This window comes from Hemicordylus capensis, chromosome 2 (assembly GCF_027244095.1).
Source record: "Hemicordylus capensis ecotype Gifberg chromosome 2, rHemCap1.1.pri, whole genome shotgun sequence".
Taxonomy (NCBI): domain Eukaryota; kingdom Metazoa; phylum Chordata; class Lepidosauria; order Squamata; family Cordylidae; genus Hemicordylus; species Hemicordylus capensis.
Genome location: NC_069658.1, coordinates 164,412,797 through 164,439,350, shown reverse-complemented (window position 1 = coordinate 164,439,350; position 26,554 = coordinate 164,412,797). Strand labels below are relative to the sequence as shown.

The window sequence follows — 26,554 nt, the reverse complement described above, 5'->3', positions numbered from 1 at the left end:
TATTTTTACATTTATATCCCGCTCTTCCTCCAAGGAGCCCAGAGTGGAGAAACTTGGGTTTCTCCTCACAACAACCCTGTGAAGTAGGTTAGGCTGAGAGAGAAGTGACTGGCCCAGAGTCACCCAGCTAGTATCATGGCTGAATGGGGATTCGAACTCAGGTCTCCCCGGTCCTAGTCCAGCACTCTAACCACTACACCACGCTGGCTCCTTATTATAGTTATAGCCCATTAAAGGGCAATAAAAATGTAAACTTTATTTTTAAAAAAATTACTACCATTGGGGGAGTGCTAATTGGATCTCTTGCCTTTGGCACTAAAATGCCTTGGGTGTACTGCCAGAACCCTCCACAGACCATGGCCTGAGGCCCTATTCAGAATTGAAAAGTTGAGCCTAGAGGCTAGATCATTCATTCATTCATGAGTTTGGGTCTACACAGTGACTTACATGCCTCCTAGCTGATTCACAAGTCAAAGGCTGCCTCCTTAACCTGCTCCTCTCCAGCATGAACAGCAAAGAAGGCTTTTACTGAGCACTCTCCATATAATATTGGCACATTTATGGGAGGCAGCTGTTGAGATGTGCAAGAAGAAGGCTCTGCCAAAGACTGTTGCTGTTCACACTATAGAGGGGGGAGCTAAAGCGCCCTTGGCCTGTGTCTCATTGGGTCACATGGGAAAAAGCAGCTGAGGTTTGTGTTAGAGAGAGGTCATGGGAATTGGGAATGATGCTGGGGACAGATGGGAAACTGGACTACTTGTCTATCCTTATAAGTTATATAAAATACATGAACTTAGATTTGCAGTGGAAAGCACAGCCATATGAATACTAAACAGAGGCATTAATACTTCTACAGGAAGGTGACCCTCCAAAATCTGTCCTGAGCTTCCCACCACTTGGGAAAGGGGGAACCCGAAACACTGTTTTCCTTGCTTTCATGCAAATGAGGGTGGGAGGGAAGCAAAAGAAAGGGAGGGGAGGAGACCACAACCTACCAGCTTGAAGTAATGTTGTTGTTGTTTTGTTTTTTTTAATGACTTTGGAACGGGGAGTTAACTTCTTCAAAAGATGTAATTCGGTGCTGCAGCAGTGTCATAACGTGCTGACAATTCACCTATGAGGGGGCAAAAACTATTGGGCAGGATGGATGAAACTAGGCGGACACAATGCAGATGTATGTTGGATCCAGCAGGTCCTCTGCGAATCTAATCCAGCACTCAGCAGATAGTTTAGGCCCTGCTGGACTCAAGCTGAGGATACATGTGTTATTAACATCAGCTCTGTTGGGGGGCAGAAATTAGACTATACTTCCAGAGTGGTGGTACTATAGCAAGACTTGAATCTCCATGCTTGCTTGTCAAGGATGGAAAAGTTTTACTCTAGCATTTATGAGAATCTGGAAAAGAAAAATACATTAAAAAAATAAATAAGTGAACAAGCTATGAGAAATATTACTTGTAGTATTTGGTAAAGAAAAAGCACATCTGTGGTTACCGCTGAGGCATGGATAGTTTAACATAGTTGAGATAAAATTGTTGAGTCTAAGTGGGAAGGATTTATGGTAATAAATAAGTATCCTGTGCTTTTATTAGGCAAATCTATATAACTTCTTACTTTAAGGTTGAATTATAGGGCATCTTTATGTTGTAACTAATATATTTACTTACAAAGTTAATTTTGTTCAGAATGTGTTTTGGTATATTTTTGTGGAGACCTCTTGGAGTGGTTTGTGGAAAGATGTTTAAAAGTTGAATAACAAAACAAATTGAAATGACTAGGCTCTGTGCAATTATAAAATTAACAAGGCCCTGCCTGCAGGCTAATAATCTACTGAATCTGCCCACCAGCATTAGATGGAGGACCCTCTGATAAGCTTCCACGGGATATCGGTGTTTCCATGAGCACATGCTGAAAACCTCTGGAGGGCCTAGGAGGCCTTTCAACAGAAGCTTTGGACACCTGCCACTTTAGCCTTTGAGTCCCTTCTGTTTTGCTACTTCACACTTTGGAACAGCTAGTATTTGTCCTCTTTAGCTCCATAGGACTATGACTGCCTTCCTGCACCAGTTCTATGGAGCTAGAAGGTCCTGAGTCAGAACACCTGGACATCTGAATCATTTAGCAAGTCTGGCTCCCTAGACCACCGGTTTGTTCAGGCCAGGAGCAATTGCTCCCTGAGCTTTTTGGTTTCCCTGGTTTTCTCCATCCACATAGCTCTTGACATGCTCCGCTTCTTAGGGGCACTGTATTTGTGATCAGCCATTCCTCTCCCCAGTCTCTCCCCCTCCCCATGCCACTCTAGCCTTGTATTGTTTCATGCTTTTGGTTGACTGGATAACTATGAGTACAAGCTGATATAATCACAACCATGAACAAACATCTGACCTTAACAAGGTAACTGGATGAGTCCGCTGATTCTCCATGGTCCTTTTTGTATTTGTAGCAGAGCATGGTCCTCCCCCATCCATGCCATTTGAGCTCTTGTATTGTGTTGTACCTGTGTTCAGATGTCTGTACACATTTCTATGTGGATGACTACACCTGCATTCATTCAAAAAGTGAATCTAGGTACAGGGCCCTCAGATGCATGGTACAGACAGGAAATGTACTGATGTGCCTGCATTCAACATAACATACGGATATGTACCTGTGTACACTGTACACTTGTATGAGTGCTAAGCATAGCATGTGAATAGGGCTAGAAGATTGTATGAGTGTTGAACACTCGTCTGAATGCAGGTACAACATGATGTCTAAATAAGGCTTATGTGCAGGAGGAAGCCTTCTACAAAACTCTAGGCCTTGGGTTCCCTGGAAACTGTTTTTTTGTTTTGTTTTGTTTTGTTTTGTTTTGTTTTGTTTTGTTTTGGTAGCCTTTTAGCTGTAGTCCCTTTCCAGTTTCTTTTTGAGATGTTTGTCCCTAGAGGGCCCTGGTATTAAAGGGAAAGGGTCAGGGGAGAAAGGAAAGAGGAAAGCGGGGTGGGGGGGACGCAATATAGAAGAAAGAGAGGGAAGCGAAAGGAGAGAAAAAAACTGCGATAAAGATTCTGGAGAATAAACAAAACAACCTATTAGTGTCCATGCCTACTGTGGCCTCATCAGGAACAAAACAGAAAGTTCCTGAGACCCCTTCTTTCCCTCTGTGGGTGGGTATGCTTTCTTTCTTTTTCTTTTCTCTTTCTGAGGCCTGCACATTGATTTGTCATACTGCCAACCATTATGAGACTTATTCTGTAGAGTGCCATGTGCACTGATGTCATATTGTAAACAAACCAAAACAATAATTTATTCTCCCTTCCCAGCTGCAATTACGACTCTCCTCAAATGTTTGTATTGCAGTTGTTGGCGGGGGAAATTTGTGGCTTTCCCCCATTTAATAATCAATCAAATATTTTTCTACAACAAAGAGGCATATGAGTTCCTGTACATTTTTTTACCCCCTTCCTTCAAGACCAGGTTGCGGTGGGGCAGGGGAATGGCCAGGGCTAAGACATGGTGAAAAGTAACATATGAGAAAGAGGTGCTAATGGTGGTCTGATACCACCTAATCCCTGAGCACCTGCCAAAATTCTGTGTCACCTTCCTTCCTTTGAAAGGCAGAGCCAGTGTGAAAACGGAGGGAGGGAAGGGGAGAGGATGATCATCTGACGAAGGAGAGGAGAATGGTAGCTGTAGTCCTAAGGCATGCAGAGAAGCAGCAGGAATCTGCAGGATGGAGACCAAATGGGCTTTTTCAGATCCACAAAAGGGAAGGATGGAGATCACTTCACAGCCACTCTGAATCTTTTTTATCCAAGAATCCCAAGGGATGTGGGGAGGGAAAGATCTGAGGGCATCAGACATGGAAATAGGACATTGCTGCAGTGTGATAACCCAGACATTACCTTTCACAATCCCTCCCATTCTTCAAGAGAAACAGAGGCATAACAAGTGGAAAGATTGTAGCAGGGTATGCTTGGAAGAGGGTTGAAAACTATCCTGTCACCTTCACCAAGGCAAATTTATCTTTGCCAGTATATGATTCCTCCTCACACAAGAGCTTATTTCATCCTGTTTATTAAGATGTCCAGGCTTGGAGCCAGAAACATTGCAGGGGTGGGAGTCCTAAGGTGGTGGAGGAGCCACTGCAAGTCAGTGCAAAACAGCAAAAACTTAAGCAGCAGTGGGCCAAGCTGGATGAGTTGATGGGACGTAGATGATTGGTTCTCTCCCCCACCCCCTTTTTTAAGGTTCAAAGAGGCTGCCTGTGAATTGGTCCCCTGGATTGGTCAGGGAAGCAGCACCAAGGAAGGGATGTAATAATTCCCCCCTGCACTGTTTTCCCCATTTAAATTTCTCCCCTGAAGCTGCTATTTACCTTGTGGAGTAGGGGTAAAACATTTAGGTGCCATAGCAGTACCTGTACGTTTCCCCCCATGGACAAATAGCCACTTTAGATTTAGATCAGGATAAGGGCACAAGCAGAAAGGATTCAGTGCCTCCTCCCTCAGTGCTGCTCTCAGAAAATGCAGAAAATAAATCTGTAAGAGATTTGGCCCTTACAGTTTAAAATGACAGAGATTGCATTTATTACACTTTAAATAAAATGCAATTGAGCTATAATAAAAAGTGATAAGAGTGTGTCCAATCCCATTGGCTTTGCACTCATTGGCTAAAACACCAGAAGGTGTTATGGATCAATTGAGTCGAATTCTGCCTGCACATTTCCCCCTCCCCCCCCCGTACAAGGGACCAGAAACCTTGTTCAAACAATTTATTTTAATAGAAGCTGAACGTGCCCAGTTGTTTCACTGGGAGAAGGGCTGTCTTCTCTGGAACTTGCAACTTAAAGCACGACGGAGAATGTATCAGCATGACTGTGCCTGGGAAGCCATCTCTGCTTCATTGCCTAATTGCATTTCACAGGCAGCAGGTTTAGTGGGTTCTTACTGCCTTTCACCCAAACGCCAAGGATTTTATCTTCCCAAGCATGATTTTGAATTTTATAGATAAGGAGAATGTTGGAGATTAATTAATTAGTTAACATTTGTAAATCACTTGGAAAATAGAAAGAGCAAGATAAGTGCTGAACATTATTACTGGAGCTGTTGATTTTAATTTGAAATTTCTCTTCATTTTTAACCCTCTTTGCTATCAGCTGTGAGCAAACGGGTGGGGGTGGGAATCAGGCCAGTGTGGGACCTGGCAGAGGCATACCCAGAACAGAGCCGTGAGCTTCAGTAAACTCTTCTTAGACAAGGTTACAACACAGCTTTCCTTCCTTCATTCTGGTTTGGTTTTGATTTTCTGCAGTGCATTTGCCTTTAAGTTATCTTATCTACATGTTGCTTTCTTACAGATCTGATCTCTGCTTTACAAATATGACCTCTGCTTCCTTGTCCCACAGTGTCCAGGTGTCAGAGGTGTTTTGGGGACCTGGACCATGTAAGAATGCTTATCAGTCTGCCACCATCTTTCTAGATTGCTTCAATAATAATAATAATAATAATAATAATAAATAATCTCTTGGGAGGAACGCATAATCATTCATGAACACCATTGTGGAAGAGCAGAATGGTGGCAAATACAAGCTCAAACCAAGTGGAGAATCATGTTCTGTGTATATGCTATGCATGCAGAAGGCCGCAGCGTCAATCCCTGGCCACCTCCATGTTGGGCTGTGGAAAAACCCCTGCCCTAGACCCCAGAGAACTGCTATCAGTCAGTCAGTATAGACGGAGGCTGTTCAACTTTGGCCCTTCAGATGTTTTTGGACTACAGCTCCCATAATTCCCAGCCACAGTGACCCATAGCCAGGGATTATGGGAGTTGTAGGCCAACATCTGTAGGAGGGCTGGAGTTGAACAGGCCTGGTATAGACAATACTTAAGCTAGATGGACCAACAGTCTGACTCAGCATAAGGCAGCTTCATGTGTTCATGTACTCTTCCGAGTACAGACCGTTGAGGCGTGTGAGGAGAAACACTACAGAGTATGCTCTGGTGGTAAAGCAGTTCAGCCCAAGAGATTAGCTGGAGACATTAGGCTGAGTTCAAAAAACAAATAAAGATGTATTTAGGAACTAAAACATCACATACTGAGAGACATAGAACCAGGGGCATAGCTAGGGGAGAGGGGGCCCGTGTTCACCTCTCTCCCTGGTGGCCCCTCAGAGTGAGGGAGATAATGAAGAAAATAGGGAGGGGTGGATCTGGGCGGCCCTCAGAAGCTTGGAGGCCCGGGTTCTTTGAACCCATCCACTCAATTATAGCTGCACCCCTGTGTACAACGTACACAAACAGGCACTAACCTTCCGCAACAACTGAACAGTTCTGACTCTTAACTGACCAAGAGAGACTTATCAACGTAACTCCTCATGCCTCCAGTGGCCAGAAGAGGTTACTGTGGCACTACAATCAATGCTTTAGAACAGGGTTTCTTAACCTTGGGCCCCCAGATGTTGTTGGACTACAACTCCCAGAATCCCCAGACAGGCCTATGTGGCTGGGGATTCTGGGATTTGTAGTCCAAGAATTCTGGGGGGTCCAAGGTTAAGAAACCCTGCTTTAGAATTCTCAGTTCTAACACAGACAAGATAGGAACATAGGACAGAGACTGAGTCAGACCATTGGCCCATTAGCTGAATATTGTCTACCCTGACTGGCAGAGACTCTTCGTTTCAGGCAAGAGTATCTCCCATCCCTACCTGAAGATGCCAGGGACTGAACCTGGGAACTTCTGCATTTAAGGCAGATACTCTACCACTGAGCTACGGCCAAAACGTTGCATATTGGGGATTTACTGACGGACATGATGCGCAGTATACTGCTTCAATAATGATCGACTGCAGGCTCTTCTGGATTTCAAGGGAAGCTCCACCACCACCCTGAAACTGTAATTGCAGAAGCTGCATTTCCTCAGGTTTCCCCGCTTGGTACAATGGGGAAACATGCAGAAACACAGCTTCCTGAGTCGTCGTCTCAGGGCAGCGTCTGTGCTTCCTCTGAAGTTTGGAAGAGCCCTACAGTGGATCCTTATGGAGGTGGTAGGCTGCATGCCATGTCAGCTAATGCAAGCAAGAGGGCAGCAAAACTGATTTCTATGCATATTCTTCATGCTTAAATAAAATTTCCTGTGACCTGTATATCTTATACAAATTAAGAAAAATATGCAGAATTGCGTACTTTGCATAATTTAATATGCAGTCGGTACAGTTGTGCATGATTCCCATTTCCATAGTTGTGGGGTGAAGAGCACTGAAGTGTACTAGAAATGTTATTTGGTCAGGCTTTGGAGGCTTGGGAGATTTCAACAGCCTCATTGCCTGCATTGCTGTCAGCCATAGTTTTTCCACTGCTATAAAAGCTAGACATCGCTTTAAAAAGAAAACTGAGATTCTCAGGAAGCTTAATTCTGTATTCAGGGCCACATCCTGTAATTTGTTAGTGTCAAACTGAGAGACAGGGAGGCTATTCTCAGGATGGCGGGGGGGGGGGACCGTGCCCGGTTTCCCCTCATCTTGAGAACCACCTGGCTCGCGGGTGAGCCCGGTGGTTCTTTGGCGGCTAGCCGGCCAAAGACACCCCCCCATGGAGTTAGCGGATCAAGCACTCTGTTAACCCCGTTTTCCCAATCATGAGTCACCACGGCGTCACTCGTGGTGACGTGAGGAGACTTCCGCCAGGAGGCTAAAATGAGCCTCCCGGTGTCGGGGGTCTCTCCAGGATGCCTCGTGCACTCACACGGGGCATCCTGGAACTTCCAGGAGCCGGGCGGCCCCCGATGCCTGCAGCCCCTACCGGCTCTGTGACAGAGCCAGTAGTTGTGTGGGCGGCTGATCCAGCCGCCCAGCAACGAGCAGCTGCTCGTCTGCAGGGAGAGTGGGCTAAGCCCACTCTCCCCACAGAACCCTCCCAGGCTCTACACACGGATTTTGTGTAGAGCCTCAAAATTAAATACTATACACACATGCATGCCTAGCTAGAAAGGGAAGGGCTGTAGCTCAGTAACGAAGCATTTGCTTCGCGGGGAAGCAGCCTGCCTAGAGAGCAGGAGGCTGTTGGTTCAAATCCCTGCTGGCATGTTTCCCAGAATATGGGAAACTCCTATATCGAGCAGAAGCGATATAGGAAGATGTTGAAAGGAAATGGTAAACCACTCCTGTATTCTACCAAGAAAACCACATGGCTCTGTGGTCACTAGGAGTCGACACCGACTCGACAACACAATTTCCAGATAGGGAGGAAATATCCGTCTGAAACCCTGGATTGCTGCTGTCAATCAGTGTAGACAACAGGGGCGGCCCTTTCATGAGGCAAGGGGAGGCGATCACCTCAAGCAGCTGATTACTAGGGCACCGGCAGGGCAGCGTGATGCCCTGTGCTACGGCCATTCAGAGCAGCTCTTCTCTGAGCAAGCTTTGCAAGGAGAGCGTCTCCTCGCACTCAGTGTAAAGCTTGCAAGAAGCATGAGGAGAGAGGAGGCCTTCATGCCATTTTCAGAGTTTGCAAAGACTGGTTTTGAAAAGGCTGGTTTGAGTCTGTAGGAGGACATGTGAGGAGGCGCTGGCCCCCACAAGGCAGAATTGGGCACCTTGCCTTAGGCAGACAATGCTGAGCTAGATGCACCAAAGCCCTTGACTCAGTAAAAGGCAGCTTAAGTTCACTCTGAAGTTCTACTGGGAAATGTGCCCTTCTGACTCACAAACATTTTCAGTGTAGCAACTGCTGGGGAATTATCCATTAGTTGAATTTAATCTCTCTGCCCCAAACCCCAGTCAACTAGTAGTGTAGACAAATGTAATTTGTAGAGACTTAATAAAAGTACCGGTGAAGTACAAAGAGACACAGTTTCCTGACCTGAAGACTTTACTGAGAATTGATGTCTGGCAAGCAGGATGGCTCCATATTTGGATCATGATCCTCATTCCATTGCCTTTTCAACAGCCCTCTCTGAAGAGGTGCAGGCACCACCCTGTGTCCCTCAGCAACTTGCTTTTTTCACCAATCAAGTATAATTTCTCTTGAGTCCCCTTCAACATTTCAAATTAAAAGGACTCTCTGGGGCCCAATTCATGCAACTTGGAGAGTTGTTAATGCATGTTAATTGGATTTGTGAAATACTGGCATGGGTTGAAGCAGCCCAGTTGCATCACGCAGTGCCACTCAGAGTCCATACAGTTGCCAGATCTGAAGTAAATAAGGGCTGCATTGTGAGTTCGGCCACCAGTGGAATGCTGCACGCATCTACTCGAGCCAGTCCCAACAAGCCCATCCGATTGTGTGAATTGGCCCTAGAGCTGTCAGCTTTGCTCTGCTGAACCCTTCCAAAGAGCTGTGATGTTCTGGATGACATGTGGGGATTGTGTCAGAGTCCCTTGAGAATAATCAAGAGGCACATAAAGCTCCCTGGAACAGTGAGTTGCTTCATCCTCAAAGCTATTGTTGCAGTTTGAAGAATGGCTCTGGATGCAGGAGCAGAGGACACACACAGTTCATTTTAGTAACAGGTAAAGTGTGCTGTTGAGTCGGTGTCCTGGTGACCACAGAGCCCTGTGGTTTTCGTTTGGTTGAATACAGGAAGGGTTTACCATTGCCACCTCCCGCGCAGTATGAGATGATGCCTTTCAGCATCTTCCTATATTGCTGCTGCCCAATATAGGTGTTTCCCATAGCTTCCTCTATTCCCATAGTCTGGGAAACACACCAGCGGGGATTCGAACCGGCAACCTCTAGCTCACTAGTCAAGACATTTTAGTAGCATCTCTCCAGTGTGCACCTGCTATCATTTCTTGTTGGGTTTGTGTGCTCCCTCACAGAGATGGGGTAGGGTAGTGGCTAAAAATGTGAGCTTGAGAGATCTGGGTTCAATTCTTTTCTGCAGCATACATACAGTGGCTTACCTAAGGCCATCTAGTATCTCAGCATCCACAATATGGCGATAATAATTACCTTATAAGACTCTTGTAACTGCTGAGATGATGTACATAAATGCTCAAAAGGTGCTATATATTATTGCTGAAGGAATGTAGCTTCCTCTATTGACAAACTTCATTGGAAGAAGCATTGTGGGCTAAAGCTATTAAATACATACATAGTAAATAAAATCTCCCCACCACCACCACTGTGAGGTTCTTTTGGAAAATGCTCCCCACTCCTCCCCTGGCTCTCACTGCAAATTAGAGACATGCACTTCCTCTGAGATGGAACATTAGGAGCTATTATGCAAGGGCTGTGAAATTCCAGTCTGTCTCTGCAGGGGATGGGGAAAAGCATCTGCAGGAGGTGGATTAAGGTGTGAGGGGAGAGGAGAAGCAGCCTTTAAGTTTAAAAACATGGGACTTTTTTTAGGTTTGTAGAGATTGGAACAAAAAAAGGGAACACAGACAATCAGGGGATGGAAGTGGGGTATCTTTAATTTAGACATGTCAGTATCTTGATTAAGTTTCTTGAAGGTGAATTCTTGTGGAATTTTTAGGATTGCAGTCTCAAACCACATAAATGGGCATGCTTTCTAAGTCTTCCCTCAAAAAGGAGGCATGTAGGGCACATGCAGAAGACAGTTCAGAAGACCTTCAGAATGTTCATCTAGCCCAAATGCAGGGAAACTTCAAAGCTGTTTAAGAACATCAGTAGAACTGCTGCTGAATCAGGCCACCTAGTCCTGCATCCTGTTTCTGGCAGCCAGGCATGAAGGTGCCATCCATCCATCCATCCATTGATCCATCCATTGTTGTTATCTCACCAGCATTTGGTCATCTGAACCATGGAGATTTCATCTGGTTGTTGAGCACCATTGTGGGATCTGTGTTGCTGTGTTGCACTTTCTTGGAAGTTTTTCATACCCGGCTTTTAGTTCACATCTCCTACAGATGATTTACATCCAGAGTAAAAAATTACGTCGGTTTTTTTGGGCAACTTTGAACTTGCAGAAAAGCCTCTCAGTAAATCTGTGGTAAAGCCTACCGTCTGGGCAAGCTCCTGGTGTCAACAAAGGAGAGCATAGCCTCCAACATCTCACACATGAAAGCACGGACATGGACACCCTCAGATATCCCTATTCTCACATCAAGGATTACCCCCTTTGCTATGGCACATTGCTGAAGTGCCTTGCAATAGCCTGGCTTCTGAAGCAGATAGGACTCTCATTCAATAGCTTCCCTAAAGCACTCCAAACCCTGGGAATTGTCAGTAGGATGTTTAAGCATACGGTGGATCTGACTGTACTTGTTACAGAACAGTTGCAACTCAGAACACAGGCAGCAACGTTTATTGTATGGATAGGCAGTTACAGGAGGTTGGAGAAATATTTGGGTGTTTTGCACTCCTGTGCAACCTACCACATGTTTTATACAGCCCCCACCCATATCTTCCCCAGAAGCAAAACAAGGAGAGTGATTGACAAAGCATGGGTCCCAGAAAACAGAGGTTGTTCATGGTGAATAGGGACATTTGGAGCATATGGGAGTGTCTTGGAGAAAGCCCATTTAGTTTAAAACCCATTTAGCTTAGCCCTGGGAGTGCACTCCTCCTCCATCAATATGCATAGTGCTTTACAGAGTAATAGAAAAAGGACATGTCCCTGCCTCTGAGGAACTTACAATCTAACATGCAACAAGGGGGAAGCCATAGAAAGGCTTCCCTTTTGTGGAGGGTAAACAGGGTGTCTGTGCATTACAAATACAAATATGATGAATATTTATATACTACTTTTCAACAAAGTTCCCAAAGCGGTTTACATGGATATAAATAAATAAAATGGCTCCTGGTCCCCAAAGGGCTCACAATCTAAAATAGAAACATATGATAGACATCAGCAACAGCCCCTGGAAGGATGCTGTGTTGGGGATAGACAGGGCCAGTTGCTCTCCTCCTGCTAAAGAGAAACACTGCTTTAAAAGGGTGCCTCTTGGCTCAGTTAGTCAGGGTTAGCAGTCAGTTGAGTTACATGTATTTATTTATTTATTACATTTTATATCCCGCTCTTTCTCCAAGAAGCCCAGAGCGGTGTACCACATACTTGAGTTTCTCTTTCACAACAACCCTGTGAAGTAGGTTAGGCTGAGAGAGAAGTGACTGGCCCAGAGTCACCCAGCTAGTATCATGGCTGAATGGGGATTTGAACTCGGGTCTCCCGGGTCCTAGTCCAGCACTCTAACCACTACACCACGCTGGCTTTTAGCCTTAAGTTTTGGCATGAGGATTAAACGGTTGTGTCAAAGGCTGAAGGGGAAGAGCATACTTCATATGAAATAGAAGCTTATGCCTTTTTAAGCTCCACGGGGGAGAAGTCCCACAGTGTTTTTTCAAAACACACCCATGACTGCTTTTGTTTCTAAGCTCCTGCTGAGCTGTCCATAGTACCTACTTCCCTCCAAACCCACCAGAGAGGCAGAGAGATGCAAATTGGCCTCTGGGGTGGGGTGAGGAAAGCGGCTGCTTAAGGAGTCGGCATTCCCACTGGCAGGGGGAGGAGTTGCTCACACACCTTGGGATGAGGAAGGAGGGTGTGAATCACTTTTCTAGAGCGCAGCAGCAGACGAATGGAGAGAAAGGGAGAACTGAGGACATATCTGAAAATCCAAAACAAAACAAGCCAGCCTTGTTTTTGCTTCAGCTGAACAACTGAAGGGTGGTCCGCAGTATGAGAGGCCCCGAGGATCTCTCCTGCTCCCCAGTCGCCTTAAGGGGCAGCCCGATGGACCTGGCCCAGGCAGGGTCAAAGTGCTTGCACAAGCTCGGACCTTCTGCAAGGAACTCAAAAAATCCCAGCAGCCTCTACCGAAAGGTAAGGAAACAAGGCTTTCTCCCCGCTGGGCTCCCAGGCCAAACTCGGAGTCCTGTCCCTAGCACAGTTTATTCTGTGGGTTTTTAAAAAAAAAAACACCAGTTATACCCAAATGGTTGCCCATTCTATTTTGTTTTGTTTTGCACCTACTTTCTTCTAGGCCTTTTAACAGTAGTTCTCAGTGCTGATCTTCTCAGTAGTTTTGTTAGTAATCTGTCTAACCTGGAGCAGTACAGAGTAATACAAAACACCCTGCAAATTACTTTGGGATGCAGGGCAGGCGGGACATCTCCATCCAATCCATTCAACAAGATGCCCAAGCGATTTGCAGGCACCTTGGAGCTGACAGAGAGACCCATTCTGAGTGCCACTGAACTCAATAGGGCTTCCTTCCGAATAAACGTGCTTAGAATTGTGCCCTAAAGATATATCCCTGTAAGGAATTAATTCTGCAGGAATTGCTTCAGTTCAGAGCATCCCCCTCCCTCCCCACACCTCCCTCTCCCCAGTCAAAGTTCAAAATTAAAGAATACTGCCTGTTGTATGAAGAGGTCCAAATCCTCGTCAGCCCTGCAGAGGCCCTTTCCTTCTGATGTACAGCTCCACGCTAAAGCTATTAATGTAATGCAGATCTCCCTCCCCGACTGGTGCTGGGCTTCAGGGTTCCATTTCCACCACCACTCTCATTCTGACCTTCCCCGCTTCCCCCCAGAGCTCTGGGAAAGAAGTATCCTGGGGCAATTCTTCATACTTCCATCGCCCAAAATTGTTCTTGCAGCTCCTCATTATCCTATATGGGAGAGCAAGGGAGAAATCTTTTAACATTCTGCTAAATTCTCATGTATTTATTTAGTGTAAACACTGATATGCTGCTTTCCCAGCACATGATTCAAAGATGCTTGCAGTGATGGAAGAGAATCAAACACCCATCATCTAAAACAGGCCTGATCAACTTAGGCCCCCCAGCTGTTTTTGGACTACAACTCCCAAAATCCCCAGCCACAGTGGCCAGAAGCCAGGGATTATGGGAGTTGTAGGCCAGCATCTGCAGGAGGGCCAAAATTGAGCAGCGCTGATCTAAAACAATCAGGTAAATTGCAGCGAAACAACTTTAACCGCGTCCGTCAGCCTGTTAAAAAAATCCAGCTCCCCAAAACCAGATGGGAAAGCAAGGTGTTGCCGCTCTTGCTAAACCAAAGCTACAGAGGGGGATCCTTCCACGGCCTTTGGAAAACCACAGCTGTGAGGGTTCCGCTTCTAGTGGCAAAAGTTCATGTCCTGTGCATTGATGGGATGGCAGCAGGGCCTGGTTTGACAAAGAAAGATGGGAAGCGGGGTGGGTAAATAGAGGGAGAGGCGACGATCTTTGAGGCAGGTCAGGCTTGAATTGGGCCCAGGGCCAGCTGGCAGGCAGTGTGGCTGGTGATGTAAAGGCTGCACATATTTCCCTCTTGGACTGTAATGCCGCTGACATGGGGCTGCCCTTGAAGAGGCCTCAGATGGTTGGAAGTGCTACAACAAATCAGCAGTTTCTAAGTCCTCTTCAAGGGCAGCCCCACATAAAACACATTACAGTAGCCAAACCTAAAGGCCCTAGCGGCTTGTCCTAATGAGCTCGTAGGGCGCCAAATGAGGTGCAACTGCCTCTGGTACTGGGCAGCCTATCCGCCCCAGTTTCTCCCATCCGGCCCTGCCCTGGCATTAATAAGAGCTGCACCACCTGCAGGCTGGCCATTCATCAAGCAGAGCTGTGTGGGCCTGCACAGCTCTACCTGATGAATGGCCAGCCTGCAGGCAGTGCGACTCTCACTAATGCTGGGACAGGGTAGGATGGGAGAAACAGCGCAATCCGGCTGCTCGGTACCAGAGGCAGCTGCACTTCGTTTAGCTCCTTGGGACAAGTCGCCACTGCCTGGAAGGGACAAAAGGATGGAGATGAAGAGGGGTGAGATCCCTGTCTTGCAAGAGGGGCACAGCTTATGTAGTAGATGTCAACTGAGAAAAGGCTATTCTAGAGCCCACAGAAACCTGCTGGTCAAAAGGCAAGGCATGGTCCAAGATAGCCCCCAAGGGATGTGAGCCTGCATCAGTGGGCAGTTTCAGTCTGTCCAGCCACTTCCATTTGTCCGCAGCTTTCAAGCCCTGGTTAGGGGAGAAACGACAGCTCCTGAATGAGGAAGAGCCAGCAAGTTATACTCCCTCAGACCATCCGTTTCTTTGTGGAGAGGTGTGTGCCTTTTTGCCCATGACTTGGGCAAAATCTGGAAGTGCTTCTCTCCTGTGCTTCAAATGAACCCTAATTTCACTTATTCAGACAAAGGAAGTTACACATCGTATCACCTCATGGATTACTGGAATAAACTCTTACAGGCATTTGACAGATTTTTGTCGGGTAGTTTTGCTTTGAGCTAAGCACTGCCTCTGACATGGCTTGTTTCTAATTACTTTCTCTACCTTGGATTCAGTTTATGCTAATTAAAAGCAAAGCACAAGATTATGGCAGGCCTCAATGAAGAACTAGGTGACGACTGTCATCTGCAGCTGTTGGTGCAGCACCAACCAACCAGCCACCATTATACCAATGCCACATACCTGAAGGGCCTGTGTTCTGTGTACAGCTCCCTAAAGACAGCCCAGTGAGGGATCCCTTTCACGACAGTCATGCTTGCAAGCCCTCGCCATATGACTCCACCTCACCCGTGTTCCCTCTAACAGGGATTTCCAGATGTTGTTGACTACAACTCCCAGCATCCCCAGCTGCAATCGCCTTTGAGGATTGTGGGGGTTGTAGTCAACAACATCTGGGAATCCCTGTTAGAGGGAACACTGCCCCTCACCAATCAAGTTGCATGTCTGCATATCCTCATTCCATGCTCCCAGCAGCAACCAAGGACTGTGGTAGATAGAGAGGCATGATATCTATTTATCTATTTATTTGATTAATTATCGCCCCAGCATAATATGAGGGGGGCAAGTCACATCACAAGGACTTGCAAGTGTTTTGGATAGGATAAGAGTCCTTCAGCACTGCGGGGGTCACTCTGTGTCTTGTGGCCTGAAATGCAGAAATCAGGGGCAGAGTGAGAAACAGAGTTGTGGGGAGCAGGGGTGTAGCTATAATTTAGCAGATGGGTTGAAGAACACGCCCCCCCCAGCTCCTGAAGGCCCCCCAGCTCCATCCCTCCCTATGTTAGTCATTATCTCCCTCACTCCAAGAGGCCACCAGGGAGAGGGGCGAACATGGGCCCTCTCCCCTAGCTACACCCCTTGTTGGGGGAATATGAGATATAACAAAACACTATAAACAACCTCATAGCAAGGCTGAGGTGTGCCCCGGGACAAAAAATCAAGATGGGCCCTCACTATCTTCTGCTTGGGAGAGGCAGGAGCAGGAGCAGGAGCAGGAAGAGAGCAAAAAGCAAGCTGCCACCCAGCTGACGAGTCTCCCCCCCCTGCCGCCCCCCCCCACCGGTCAGGGGCCCAGGGATATTTGTCCCCACTCCTGGTTCAGTTATATCTACACCCCTGACTCTGTGGTGATTAATCCAGAATATATAGCATTTCTTGGCTCTACTTTCCCTCAGCATGCCTTTAAGAGTAAAACCCAGATTGCCAGTACAGCAGGATGATTAAAGGGTGTTAAGGCATAACTAATCCAAATTGTGACCTTGAGTGTGTGCCTCCGTTCATTCAGGGAAAGACTTTTAAATATATTCAGCTAGATTTAGTATTAGTGACTCATGGACCATCTTATGGAATTAACAATCAGCAAGTTAATACAGACAATTGTTCATGAATATGTATATCCCCCTGACAGGTAATACATGGGCCGCAATATGCTAATGACTCTGACACACACAGGCTATTACGGATGCCTTTACATGTTGCCACCTGTTTGCATGTTGGGATATACCTATATTTTGTTCATAATTTTCCAGACTGATTTGCAGACTCAAGAGAATAATGTACTTGATTGATGGCTTCATAATGTACTGTGTTGTAATAATAATCATACTCACCATAAGCATAGGCACATGGCAAAACAGATGGAGGCTAAACAAGGACGTGGATCCCAGAATTAGTGACCCTGACCTCAAAGCTTTCTCAGCACCGTTTCATGCTCCTATGTCATAACCAAGGCACATAACAGTCTGGATCTCGTTTAGTTTGCTTTCATTTTTCTCCAGTTTTGTTCTTTCGATTGTTTGTGGGATTTATATGGATGTTTTTGAATGTTGCAAACTGGAACTACAAAAACAGTTCCCCAGAGCCAAACAGACCACATAACATAAGGCACTGGAATGCAGTCTTTCTTTTCTTCTATTGCCCATCTGCCAGTCATCCATGTACGTGGAACTTTACATACAGAAAAGATCGGTCCCTGCCCAACGGAGCTTAGAATCTGAATTTCAACGGTGAGGAAGACAAGCAAAGGAGGAAAGGCAGAGTGAATTGTTCAGGTGATAATTTGTATTGGACAATTGTGTTGTCACCCGATAGCAGCAGGCTTTCCAGCTGTACAGCATCTTTTGCAGGCAAGAACAAGAAGAGGAAAGCTGAGTCAGGTATAAATACAAGTAAGCTTACAGGTTTATAGCTCTTGGTGTAAACCTATCTGAGCCTGAGTAAACTCAGTCAGAGAAGCTGCATCATGCATGCAAGAGTCATCCTTATTGAGAATGCACTTCTGCATTCAACTGCAGCAGGGCTGATTTTTGTATCAGTAAATATATTTTGAAAAAATGACAAGAAAATGACAGTATCTCAAATTCCCTACATATGTGGTATAGGGACATAGGAAGCTGCCATATACTGAGTCAGACCATAGGTCCATCTAGCTCAGTATTGTCTACACAGACTGGCAGTGGCTTCTCCAAGGTTGCAGGCAGGAATCTCTCTCAGCCCTATCATGGGGATGCCAGGGAGGGAACTTGGAACCTAGATGCTCTTTCCAGAGCGGCTTCATCCCCTGAGGGGAATATCTTGCAGTGCTCACACATCAAGTCTCCCATTCATATGCAACCAGGGCAGACCCTGCTTAGCTATGGGGACAAGTCAGGCTTCTACCACAAGACCAGCTCTCCTCTCCAATGGGTTGGGCCAGGAGGGGGGAGGGAGAAACAGATGCGTTGGGACAGGACAGGGGAAGGATAACATGCTCACAAAATACCATGGATTTTGCCATTGGGGTGTTCATGAATCAATTTTTGTGATTCGATTTGAGCTTGAATCGAATTACAAAAACTCAAATTGATCCAAGCCAGCTGCCTCGACAAATCAATCTCCAATCACTCAAATTGATTTGAGTTAATCGACCACCATTTTGAGTCCTGTTTTTCTGGGGAAAATAGGTCTCAAAATGGCACTTTTTTTCAAGGAGAGCTGGACTACCAATTGGAAATCAGTTAGACCAGTCTTCCGAGGTGGGCAAACATGCTAAATCCAGAGCAGAAGTCTGGTCCATCCTGCTCCTCCCCCTGATTCCAATTGTTAGATTAGCGCTTCCTGGAGAAAAAGTGCCATTTCATAGCCCGATATCTCAAAGGGTGTGGGAATGTATAGGGAACAGACAGACGAACAGATATTCAATAGATAGATAGATAGATAGATAGATAGATAGATAGATAGATAGATAGATAGATAGTCATGGCTTCTCCTAAATAATTCAATGTATTGTCATTTGGTAAATGTACTGAGAGTTCTTTGTTAAAGATTCATGATAGCCTCTCCCCTCAGGGAAAATAGAAAAATTATTAAATCATATTGTTGATGTAGTTATGCCCCGTGTATAGTCTCTCTAGCCTTATCTACTTCTCCCTTCAAGTCTGGAAAGTTAAATGTTTCTCGTTAGATGAGGGCCAAACTACACATTTATTTACATATTTTGTTTGGCCCCGTGCACTTGCTATTTCTACCTTAAATAGAAGCCGCCAGGGAGAGGTTTGTTGGGATCAAGGCTGCAGCATGGGGTGGAGTGGGGAAACTAACTTTTTATCTGCCACAGCCCTAATATGGATCAGGCCCGCTGTGGCTGCTAGAAGTTGGGGGGGGGGAGCATGCAGAAGCAAACTGGACATTTGACATCATATGTTGTTTGGCCCTTAGCATTTCTGAGGAGCAGGAGGTGGGGAAGTAGTGTGTGAGAGCCTATAAACAGTTTGGCACAAGGTATTGATACAGGCCTGCATACAACCAGCAGTATCTGTCACTATTGTAATTAGGTCCTTGAAAGGAAGGAAAGAACAGCCCTGCTGGATCAGGCCCGAGGCCTATCTAGACCAGCATCGTGGTTCACACAGTGGCCCACCAGATGCCTCTGGGATGCCTGCAGGCAAGAAGTGAGAGCATGCCTTCTCTCCTGTTGTTGCTCCCCTGCAACTGGTATTGAGAGGCATCCTGCCTCTGAGGCTGAAGGTGTCCAGCCCCAGGGCTGCATGAATGGTATCATGCATGGAGCCCTGATTGCTGTAAGCAAAGTTCCCTCAGGTGAAGCGGTGTCATGGGGAGAAAGGAGTGTATATGTTCCCATTTCCCAGGGACAATCCCTCTTTCCTGGTACCTGTTCCTGGCATAACACTGCCCCTGGTTTGCCTTTTGGGGAGATGTCTTCTCATCAGCTTGCTAGTGTGCATAACATGTGCCTGGGTTCTTCAGATTTCAGCTCTTTTCCCATGCTCTATAGAACTTACACCTATCTAAGGTTGTGGGATGGATCCAATCAGGGGTGCCATTAGGCACAGACCTGGGGGCCCGAGTTGGTGTGCCTACCCTCCTGGAGGGCCCCATGATGTTCCCTTTTACATTTCTGGAATGGCTTGGTCTAGAGTTCTGAAATTTGGCACAGATGTAGGACAGGTTATCAGAACTCTGTGTATTGGTTTTGAAGCAGATTGGTCAATCTGTTTATTTTTAACGATTTTTGATTTTAAAAAACTGCAAAGACGACCCATAAGTGGCTTGGTAGAAAATTACAAAAACTTCTGGAACTGAAGCCCCTCCTCCCCTTAGAGCATCATTCCATCCCCATGTGAAGGATATTGGCCCTTTGCCTTCATAAAAAAGTTCAACATGCACCCCCCCCCCACACACACACTTTGCCCAACTCTTTCCATTTCTAGAATGTCTGGGCTTGGTTTTCTGAAATTGGGCATACATGTGACACAAGATGTCAGCACTCTGTTTATTTTTATTTCAAGAAAATAAACCAATCCTGTGATTTTTAAAATAATTTTTCCCCTACTGCAGTCAAGCTGTCAGAGTTATCTCTATTCACAAAGTATTTCACACCTGGTGAAAGTTGAACTGTTACATCTGAATTTTTAAAAAAAGATTATTTTTCTTTTACAAATGCACTATGCTCAACTTGGTTTGTGACTCAAAAGGTCTGCATGAGAACTGTGTGAAGCAAGGAGCATGTGTGGTTTTAATTTATTTTCCTTACAAATGAACTATATCTATATGTCCAAGTTGGTTTTGTCTTGAACTGTGGAGCTTGGGACACATGTTGTGTCCCAGTTAGTTTGTGAATAGCCAAGAAGTTGTGTGAATCCACTGGTGCTTTTTTTCTTGGCAAATGCACTCTGGTACAGATATGTAGACTTGTGGTGAATGATCAAGATAATGTATGGATCTTTTGGGGGATGTGTAGTGTTCCTCCCCCCCTCCCCGCCACCCAAAATGCACTCTGGGCCATACTTGTGGGTTGTGGTGATATTGATTGATTGTTAAATTTATATACCACCTTTCATTAAAACAATCCCAAGGTGCGTCACACAAATATCAAAACAAGACTATAAAAATTACTCAATTAAAATATAAGCGAAAATGTAAAAAACAGAGATCTGACAAAAAAGATTTAAAATACAAGCATAAAATAACCATACAAAATACAAAGAAGCAGCAGTAGGGACAATCATATAAAAGCCTGGGTAAAAAGCCAAAATTTCAAATGCTTTCTAAAAACTGTGATGGAGGAGCAAATAGCCACCGGGAGAGCATTCCAGAGTCTGTCTGGGGGCAGCAACAGAGAAGGCCCTGTCCTGCATAGATGGCAACTGAGCCTCCCTCATGGTCAGCATCCGGAGCAGAGCCCCCTCAGATGACCCTGTCAAGTGGGCAGCAACCCTTGGGAGCAGGAGGTCCCTCAGGTATTCAGGGCTCAAACTGTTAAGGGGTGTTTGTGCTTGTGTATGTGTATATATACATATATTTGGAGAGGATGCTTGTTTTGCAGGGCCCACCCCCCCGGTAAGCGCATTAGGTCCAGGGTCCACAAATTACCTAGTTGCACCTCTGGATACAGTGCACATGTGGATAAATGCACACAAGTGGCCATAATGGCCAGTGCTTCACCTCCATCCCCTACAACTGTCTTTCTAGATCTGACAACATCATGTGGAATGTATTTGCATTGTGGCCATTGCGTAATAAACACAAACAGCTCCATTGTGCGATGAAATATTCATAAGAAACAGTTGAGTTCAGTTTGCGAACACAAAGAGAAAAGAGAGAGAGTCCGCATTAAATGGACAAGATGTGAAGAAAAGGGGATTCCTTAAACGGCTGTTCAGTAATGAAAAAATAATATTATCATGGGCATACTTAACATCTTTTGGTGTGTGTGTCAAGCATGTCTTATTCCATTACCTTATTATAGCAATCCGTTCAGGGTATGCTGTTTCTAAAGGGCAGCCCAGAGCATCAGCTTGGAGCTTCACTTCCTCCTGTTTTAACACCTCCTGCTACAGAAGCCATTGCAGCTAAAGGAACACAAAATGTGCCATCTGAGAAAGAGCAATGTGTGACACTGGGGTGTGTGTGTGTATGTGTGTGTGCGTGTCGGGGGTGTGGGGAGTCCTTGGGCTTAGTGTGAGAAAACGTACTGAAAATACCCAAGTCACGGTTTTCACTTGTGAAATGTTGGGAAGTAGGGCACTCAGGGCAAGGGAAGAAATAGCACAGGATTTACGTGGGATTTGTGCTCGATTTGTGGCCCTTTCCCTGACTTTGAATGTAACTGCAATACTAGTCTGTCCAGTGTGGTCTGGCAAAGCACATACATGGCGGAAGAAGTAGTCGGTGAGGCAGATGGTGACACAGTGGGCAATGGCCTGACCATATTTTCTGGTCCCACTGCTTTTACTCTGGATGTCAAGGAACCAAGTGCATGATGGGAGTTAGCTTCCATAATTGTGAAGCGAGAGCATCATGTCCACAGCATCTGCTGGACCTGCCAAAAACCAATCCCCTAATCCTGTCTAGCACAGGAGAAATGGACACTTTGAACCCCACCTACCCAGTGAGAATGGTAATGGAAAACCCTTTGAACTACAGACATGTGCCAGGGCATCTCGCCACCTCATTGGCTGAGGAGCTGTCAACCTGAGCACTCATGGCCTACCTCTGATTGGTGGAAGGGGCTCACCGCTTTTCCGAGTGCTTTACCTAAGAAACTCTTTACAAGTTGTGTGTTGCCTGTGTTAAAGGTCAGCTATTTTCCATCTACTGGCTGGACCATCCTTCACCAAGATACGCAAATGTTTTGCTGTAGACTTTAGAATGCGTTAGGAGTTAGAAATGACTTTTGCTTTATTTTCCTAATGCCTTCCTGCTCCCCTTCCCCACCTTGGTTCCTGCAATGTAGATTAATAAAGTAATCTCTCAGAGAGAACCATTTCGCCTCTCATGTGCGTTGCTCAGAGACTCTGGAGTTGCGGTTTCCCATGAGCTGACCGCTTGGTTGAACTACTTAAAGGGAACTTAACTGAAGGGGTGAACTAAGCCCAGCTCCTGCTCTGCAGAGACCGAGGGGATCCTCCAAAGGTTGGTTCAGACCCAAACCTGAGATCTCTCTGGAAGCAGAGAGTGGTGGCAGCAACTACCAGACACTGCACTGGAGCAGGGGCAAGTGAGTGAAACCGCCCAAATTCCAGTGGGGTTCCTTTACAATGGACCTCAGTGCCCCTTCTCTGAACAGGAATTTTGCCATTTTGTTTTATTTTTTTAACTCTCATTCTGAATTTTGCTAAAGTGCATGCAATTTTTTTTTTTAAAAAAAAAATTATGTTGCTGTGGTACCATTGTCGCTCCGCACTGCAGCAACTCACGAGGAGACCTCCAACCAGGAGGCAGCAACAACAAGCCTCCCGGCATCATATGAGTCTCCCCATAATGCCCCGCGCACTCATGCAGGGCATCTTGGGACTTCTGGGACTTCCCCAATCCCAGCCGCCCCTAGCGGCTCCATGATGGAGCCGGTAACCGTGTGGGTGGCCAGTTCTGCCACCCAGGCTGGGCTAGCTGCTCATGTGTGGAGAGAGTGCGCTTGACTCGCTCTCCCCACCTAACCCCTCCCCGCTCTACACACCAATTGTGTGTAGGCCTCTCAGTATAGTTCTCCTGGATGCCCTCTCCAGCCCCAGTGGTGTCGTGTGAGGCATGGGGCGGGAGGTCCCAGTTTTCCATTCTCCTACCAAATTCCAGTAAAGAAAGTGGAGTGATAGGCTTGTAAGCACTGCCAAGGAAAATGCAATTCACCAAGGTTGCCAGTTATCCATAAGCAAAGCAACATAGGGGGAAACTGGGTAGAAAGTAAAGTGACTGGTCTCCTCCCAAAGCCAGGCCCTGCTCATCTAGCATGTGCTCAGGGTTGTCCTATGCACAAGGGCCAGGCCTTAATTCAATAATACAATTTCTCTTCACACCTTGGCCTGAAATAGAAGACGTTTTCTATCATTTCACCTGAGATTTTATAAATACAGCTAAATGCTGTGATTAATTCAGTGGGAAAGAAAAGATATTCCATGCACGCTTGAAGTCATTTTTGACTTCACTACTTCTGTATAATGTTCCTGTTATGAAAGCTTGCATTAAAAATAAATTCTGAGCCTAAGCTCTGGCTGAAATGAAGCCCTAGCTTTTAAAGATGCTGAAAGAAAAGTACAATTGTGAGAGATACTCAGGAGGGCAATTGAGCCAGTTTTGTCTAGAAAGGTTTCTGATCCTGTTGGACTCATTTCTGGCCTCTTTGATTCCTTATTGATAAATCACATTTTTTTCCTCTTGCTCCTACCAGTCTGTCAAGCCACTGATTGAGAAACGCCGGAGGGCACGCATCAATGCCAGCCTGGAACAGTTGAGGAAGCTACTTCAGCAGACCCCAGATCAACAGGTAAATGCACCGGCCCCCAGGGTAGGGAGAAGACAGGTCCCTTCAAGAACAATTCCCTCAGCCGTCCCTTAGATCTGTGAAGCTCTGATTATTTACAAAGTGGAAGGATGCTGAAAGCATGTTCTTCCCAATGCAGCAGGGTTCCAACATCGAACACACATCCTGTCCTTGGAGGAGCATGTTAGCGACAACAAAATCCAAAAAATTAGCTGTGTTAATTGATTGCAACAAAGGCATTTTTATTGTGGTAGAAGATTCTTGCAAGGACCTATCTGAACAGCAGCTTCCAGTGCAGTTAGGACACATTAGTACTAAAGAGAAGCCTAGATGGTACATAGGCATGTCATTCAGGAAGGACAGGGATGTGCCTATGCTTGAGTGCGTGTGACTAACGTCTGCTGGAATCTTCAGAGGCAGGTGGTGTCCAAAAAGATTTCTACTGCTGAGATTGAGAGTTTAGCACCCTATGCAGTTCCTCACTTCTATGAGTGAAACAGGAGTAAGTTATGCAAGATTGTAATCTGTTATGCAGTTTGTTTTTACTATTGAATTCATTTCTATCCTGCCCTTCCTCCAAGAAGTTCAGGCTACAAAGTTCTCTTCCTCCCTTACATTATCCTCATAACATCCCCAAGCATTAGGGTTAGGCCTAGAGATGGGGCTTCACATCTCTTAGGTCCTAGTAAACTTCATGGCTGAGCTGTTGAGATTTAAATCCAGATCTCTCCATTCCTTGTCTAAACTCTAACCCCTACACCACACTGTCACTCTCAGTCATGCAAACAAGCAAAATATAAATTTGCATACCGCTTTGAAGTTTGTAGAATTTAGCTTTTCTTGATGCAAAATTTGGATTGCTAGGGCTCAGATTTTTATTTTTTTAAGCACAGGGCACACACAGGTAAAGTAAGTAAATGCATCTTTCCCCTGCTTTGAAACGCAACCAGTACTGCCCAACCAGAATGGATTCTTAGCTGGCCTGGTTGTGCAATATGCCCTGCCAAGAACTGGGAAGGGAACCCATGTAACACAACACAACTCTGTGCACATATAATGTAGAATTGGGAAGTGGAACAAGTCCATTTTGAACCTTTCCAAGAGTTCCATTTAGATGTGCCTATAAATGAATGAATACATACCTAAGTAAAGCATTGTAGTTTCTCATTTGACTTCCACAGAACACTAGAGTTTTGTCACGGCTGGAGAAAGCGGAGATTCTGGAGATGACCGTAGAGCAGCTCCACAGGCTGAAGCAGCAAGGTAATGGACACTTTTTCCTAAGTCTTTCTCCCTTGGCACAAGGCCATGGGAGGCACACAAAAGATGCCGAAGTGCCAGCATTCCAGATGCCACTTGGTTACAGCATCAGGAAAGCTAACATGCCTGACTTTGCCTCCCCTCCAGCTGCTGCCGTTTCTCCTTCTCAAGACAGCCGGGATTTTGCTGCTGGTTACCGCCACTGCATCAATACTGTCAGCAGCTTCCTGAGTTCAGCTGGCTCCTCTTTGAGTCAGGATATCAAGTCTCGGATCCTGCAGCAGTTGGAAGAAACTCCAGGAGCCAAGCCTTCCATTGCACCAGCTCTATTTTCCAGAGTCTGGCAACCACCCAAAACAGACTCTTTCTCCTTCTCGGAGTCTTCCTTTTCATGGGCATCTCATTCTCTGCCTCCTCCAATGCCTGCACGGCCTCCTCCTCCTCATTCAGACTTCCACACTATTACTGTGGAGTCTTCATCACGTCCCCCTCCAGCATCTACATTACCTGTGTGTTGGACTCAGCAAACCTCCCCCACTACTACCAGCACCACCCTTATGTGGAGACCTTGGTGAATGTGGCCTCACTCAAGATGGCCAGCCAGGACAGAACATGTATAAAGCTAAGCAGAGTTGCCTTGTGGAGACATGATGCACCTACCATACCAAACCTCTAGCCTTAAGGATTCAGCCATATATGGAGACGATGAACCCTTCTTGGGCTCTTGAGGCACAGCAGGCTTCCCTGTCTGATGCTTTGAAATCTGCCCCCAACCCTGCAGCTCAGTTACCTGAAGCAGGATTAGAGCAAGCCAGCGGAAAGCCCAGCAGTAAGCCGTATAAGAGCCATGCGCTGCTCTAGGAAACGGTGGACATGGTCAAAGGCAGGAGGGGAAAGAGCCAGTGACCTTTGCTTAGAAGAATCTATTGGCTGTTCTGATCAATATTGCTTGATCCCTGCTTGCTAAGTGCCATCACTGAAGCAATATATGCCTGCCAGAGCTACTTTTGCATTTTGTGCGGGAGATTCTTTGCTGGGGGTTAAGCTTGATGCCTTTTAATAAACATATATGAAGATCATGACAGGAGGTCAATGTTTAAGGTAGAGCTGTACAGAGCCTCTCTCTCTCTCCAATGCCCAACAAGGTCTTACCAGCAGTTTCAGTATTCCTCACAAGTACACCTGGTGTGGCGGAGAACCAGGCAGCTTTCATTCTGATCAAGGTTACAATGGCAGTGCCAGGGGATTTAGAGCTACGTTTGTTCTGTTAAGGTTTCCATCTTGCAAATAGCCTCGCATGTTAGGAAGAAAGGGGAAAGATTTTTAATAAAACTAACCACACACACAGCTTGTCAGGCTGAC

The 26,554-nt window shown here is 45.9% G+C and overlaps 1 protein-coding gene across 2 annotated transcripts in view; it reads left to right on the top strand.

Moving 5' to 3' along the window:
* LOC128342835 (transcription factor HES-2-like) overlaps nt 1-26,266 on the top strand; it is a 33,367-nt gene extending 7,101 nt beyond the window's left edge. Inside the window, exons 1-4 of one of the 2 annotated variants that reach the window (XM_053290851.1) lie at nt 12,298-12,765; nt 23,840-23,935; nt 25,114-25,195; nt 25,340-26,266. In XM_053290851.1, the coding sequence (XP_053146826.1) occupies nt 12,622-12,765; nt 23,840-23,935; nt 25,114-25,195; nt 25,340-25,767 (750 nt within the window). In that variant the 5' untranslated portion in view covers nt 12,298-12,621 and the 3' untranslated portion in view covers nt 25,768-26,266. Of the gene's footprint in view, nt 1-12,297; nt 12,766-23,839; nt 23,936-25,113; nt 25,196-25,339 lie in introns of those variants that run through there. The other variant, XM_053290852.1, reaches the window with a different exon arrangement.
* The last annotated feature ends 288 nt before the right edge of the window (nt 26,267-26,554 follow it).